Source organism: Elephantulus edwardii, unplaced genomic scaffold (genome assembly GCF_000299155.1).
Source record: "Elephantulus edwardii isolate Elephantulus edwardi_28Jun2011 unplaced genomic scaffold, EleEdw1.0 scaffold00478, whole genome shotgun sequence".
NCBI lineage: Eukaryota > Metazoa > Chordata > Mammalia > Macroscelidea > Macroscelididae > Elephantulus > Elephantulus edwardii.
This window is the reverse complement of record NW_006400228.1, coordinates 565,255-568,827: the sequence shown is the minus strand read 5'-3', so window position 1 is coordinate 568,827 and position 3,573 is coordinate 565,255. Positions and strand designations below refer to the sequence as shown.

At 46.6% G+C, this 3,573-nt stretch overlaps 1 protein-coding gene across 1 annotated transcript in view; it reads right to left on the bottom strand.

Moving 5' to 3' along the window:
• The window catches only part of LOC102872567 (zinc finger and SCAN domain-containing protein 18-like), a 12,440-nt gene extending 9,082 nt beyond the window's left edge, over window positions 1-3,358 (bottom strand). The window contains exons 1-2 of the mRNA XM_006902966.1: window positions 2,983-3,358; window positions 1,337-1,422 (exon numbers count right to left, since the gene is read on the bottom strand). Coding sequence (XP_006903028.1) covers window positions 1,337-1,422; window positions 2,983-3,358 — 462 coding nt within the window. The remainder of the gene's footprint in view (window positions 1-1,336; window positions 1,423-2,982) is intronic.
• Between the last annotated feature and the right edge of the window lie 215 nt (window positions 3,359-3,573).

Here is a 3,573-nt window from a genome sequence, read left to right as displayed (position 1 = left end):
GGGATGGGAGTGTCGGAGACGGTGAGATTGGCACAGGACAGAGCAGGATTTAGGGCTGTTGTATTTAGGGTCGCTATGAGTTGCAAGTGACTCGCCGGCACATAACAACAAACAACAACAACTAATAACTCAATTGTTGTTGTTGACTGCCTTCCAATCGAGCACGACTCACAGTGACCCTATAGACAAAAGGCCTGAAGCCCCTCTACAACTCTCGACATTTATCAAAGCTCACAGAGTTTCCGGAGGCATGTGGTTTAGGAAGTGGATGCCATTCCTGTTCCACACAGTAGAAGTAAAATGACGAGCTCTGGTCAGGGTTGTCCATGATGGTTAAAGAAACTGGCTTCTTGTAAATGAAAGACAGTGTGAACCTAACATCCAGTTTGCAGGTCCAGCAGTCAACATTCATAAATACATACAGCCTGGGTTACTCCATGAAGCAGACCAAATCTGTGCTAATCTAACCCCTGATTGGTCACTCAGGGTCACTAGGAGTTGAATCAACTCTCAAACAGTGGGTTTAGGGTTTTTGTTTATTTTGGAGGGAGAGGTAGAGAAAAAATAGATTATTTTTTTTAAAAATAGGAATACTGACATGACCTAAAAAAGAATTTATTTTTATTTTTTTTTTATGTGAGTGTACCGTCAAATCAGATCTGACTGGTACAGGAGGAGATTGTCCCTCTTTTTCCCGGCAGAGCATCTGGTGGATTCGAACTGTGCGCCTCTGGGATTGTAGTTGCAGCTCCTTGCCACTAGGCCACCAGAGCTCCCCTAAAAATAATTTATTGTTGTTGTTAAGTGCTGTCGAGCCACAGGTGACTCATAGTGACTCTTATGAACGAAAGACCTGAACACTTGTGGAATTTCTTTTGTTTCTCCAAGTTCATAGAGTTTCTGGATGCAAGCTGTTTCGGCAGTGGATGCCACTCCTGCTTCCAAGCTTGTTTTAATCGGGGAGTTCCACCAAACACTGTCCACCATGGGTGACCATGATCGCATTTGACACATCACTGTCACAGTGTTCAGCTTCACAGCAACAAGTTACCTCTGTATGGCAGGTGGACACACCAGGGCTATACTGCTTCGAAGAATGTTTGACCAAAAGGTAAGAAGAAAAATTATTCAATGAAGAAAAACTAATCTGGCAATAAAAGTTTCAACGAGTTAGAAGAGAGTTTTTAAATAAGATACGCAGGGAAAGGGCTTCAATTAGGTGAATGTTACAGAAAGAACAGAAACGGAGACCTGACTGAATTGCACGCGGAGCCATAAATCACAGAGGGAGAAGCGTCTGAATCTGAGAAATGAGCTGGAACAACCCCTGCCTCACCTGGGATTCAACAGGAGGTGACTCATCAGACGTTACTTCATCTGTGTTCTCCTTTTTCATAAGGACAGAGTTCTGAGCAGAGAAAACTAGGAGAAAGAAAAGAATCACTGTAGTCTTGAGTCCAGTCCAGCAGCACCTACAGCACCCACCCAGTCCCCCTACCATGGGACAGAATGATGCTGGACGTCCCATGATGGGAGAAAAACAAACAAACCCACAAACCCCAGATAATCCACTTCTCAGCTCAACTGAGTCCCCAGAGCCTCAATCATTCCTTCTGCACCTCTGAGCCCTTCCTTGGTGCCCTGCTGCCTTCCAAATAAAGCAGAAGTGTTTCCAATATCAGTGCTTCCCCGTCTCACTTTTACGGACTGGACTGTGTCCCCAGTAAGTACCTATGAGCTCAGCTGGGTCACTATTCTCAGGGTCTTGGCAGTTACGTGCTGACGTCACGAAGCCTGACGTAATGATGTCATTTCACCGTCTTCGGTGTCATCTGATGTCATCAGTTCCGATTCAAGATAAAGGAATGAAGGTAGAAGCCACCCCTTTAATCTAGTCAGAGCCCTGATTCAATGTTGCAGGAATTCCCCAGGGTGGGCCTGTACCAGTTTTTATCTTGTTGTTATTGTTGACTTCCATTGAATCACATCACGACTCTATGAACAAAAGACCTAATGCCTTTCCGTAGCTATCCTTGTTTCTCCAAGTTCATAGTTCCCAGCGGCATGTGGTCTAGGAAGTGGATGCCACTCCTGCTTCCCAACCAGTTCTACAACTGGGAGCTCCACCAAACACCGTCCACAATGGGAAAGCATTCTGGTATCTCATACTTCATTGGTGCAAGGTTCAACATGACAGCAAACCCAAGTGACCTCATACCTTGGCACTTTTTATCTTGTTATTGCTGTTAAGTGCAGTTGAGTCGTAAACGACTCCTAGTGACCCTATGAATGAAAGTCCTCAACACCTGTGTGCCTTTCATCCTTTCTCCAGGTTCATAGGGTTTCCAGAGGCAAGCTATTTTGGAAGTGGATGCCACTCCTGCTTCCAAGTTTGTTTTAATTGGGGAGCTCCACCAAACACTGTCCACCATGGGTAACCATGATGGCATCTGACACATCAGTGTCACAGTGTTCAGCATCACAATCGCCCGAATTACCTCTCTATGGCAATTGGACATACTAGGGTTATACGACCTAGAAGAATGTTCGACCAAAAACAATTAAAAGTAGGCCTAAGGGCTGTGGATTAGAGTCACCACCTTTAACTTGGTAGCATCACTTTCTGTCCACTAGTCCAACAGATCTCTATGTTAAGTGTCATCAATAAAAAGAGAGGCCACAGTATTACCAAGAAAGAAGAGCCAGGAGTGGAGCGTGTGTCCTTTGAACCCAAGGCCCCTAGACTAAGAACCTCCTAGACCCAGGGGAAGATGGCTATCAAGTCAGATGTAGTTCACTTAAGTACCCCTGTCCACTGCAACAGAAACGCTAAGAGAAGAAAAGAACCTCCCTGCTGGACTGGCAGAAAGAAAACACCATCCCCAGAATCAGGACTTCTGGCCTCCTCCACTGTGAAAATCAGAAATATGTTAAAACATGCACAATACACAGAAGTGGTCAGTCCCTTTCTCTTTCACTCACCTTTTTCTTCCTCCTCACGTGCCTGGATCAAGTTTGCCACGAGGGTCCCTGCCTCATGGCTGTTCTTAGGCTGTTTCAGTCTCACCCAGGTTCGGACCTCCTCGGGCAAGGCACACAGGAACTGCTCCAGCACTAGGAGCTCCAGAATCTGCTGTTTGGAGCGTGTCTCCGGTCGCAGCCACTCTCTGCAGCGTGCCTGTATCTGTCTCACGGCCTCGTGAGGCCCGGTCACTGCCAGGTATTGAAAATGACCCAACTTTGAAAGGTCTCCCAGGTTCCTATTAGGGGTGGCTTCCGAGCGTTCCTGCTCTGGATGTTGGGGACCCAGTACCTGGGTATTTCTGAAGACGTCCAACATCTCTGCTTCATACACCATCTTTATAGCTTGATCTTCCAAAGGCAAGGTGCTCTAGAGCATAGCCTGTGGAAAGGGTTAGACAGTGTCAAATGTAGAAAAGATATGGAGACCTCGGGGCCTGCAGAAATTACAGAGAAAGGCTTACTAGTGGCCTACAGCCAAGGCAGGGGGGATGGGAACGGAGAGGGACGGAAGGTCCTGTGCAAGGGGGGTGTGGAGACTTAAGAGGAGGA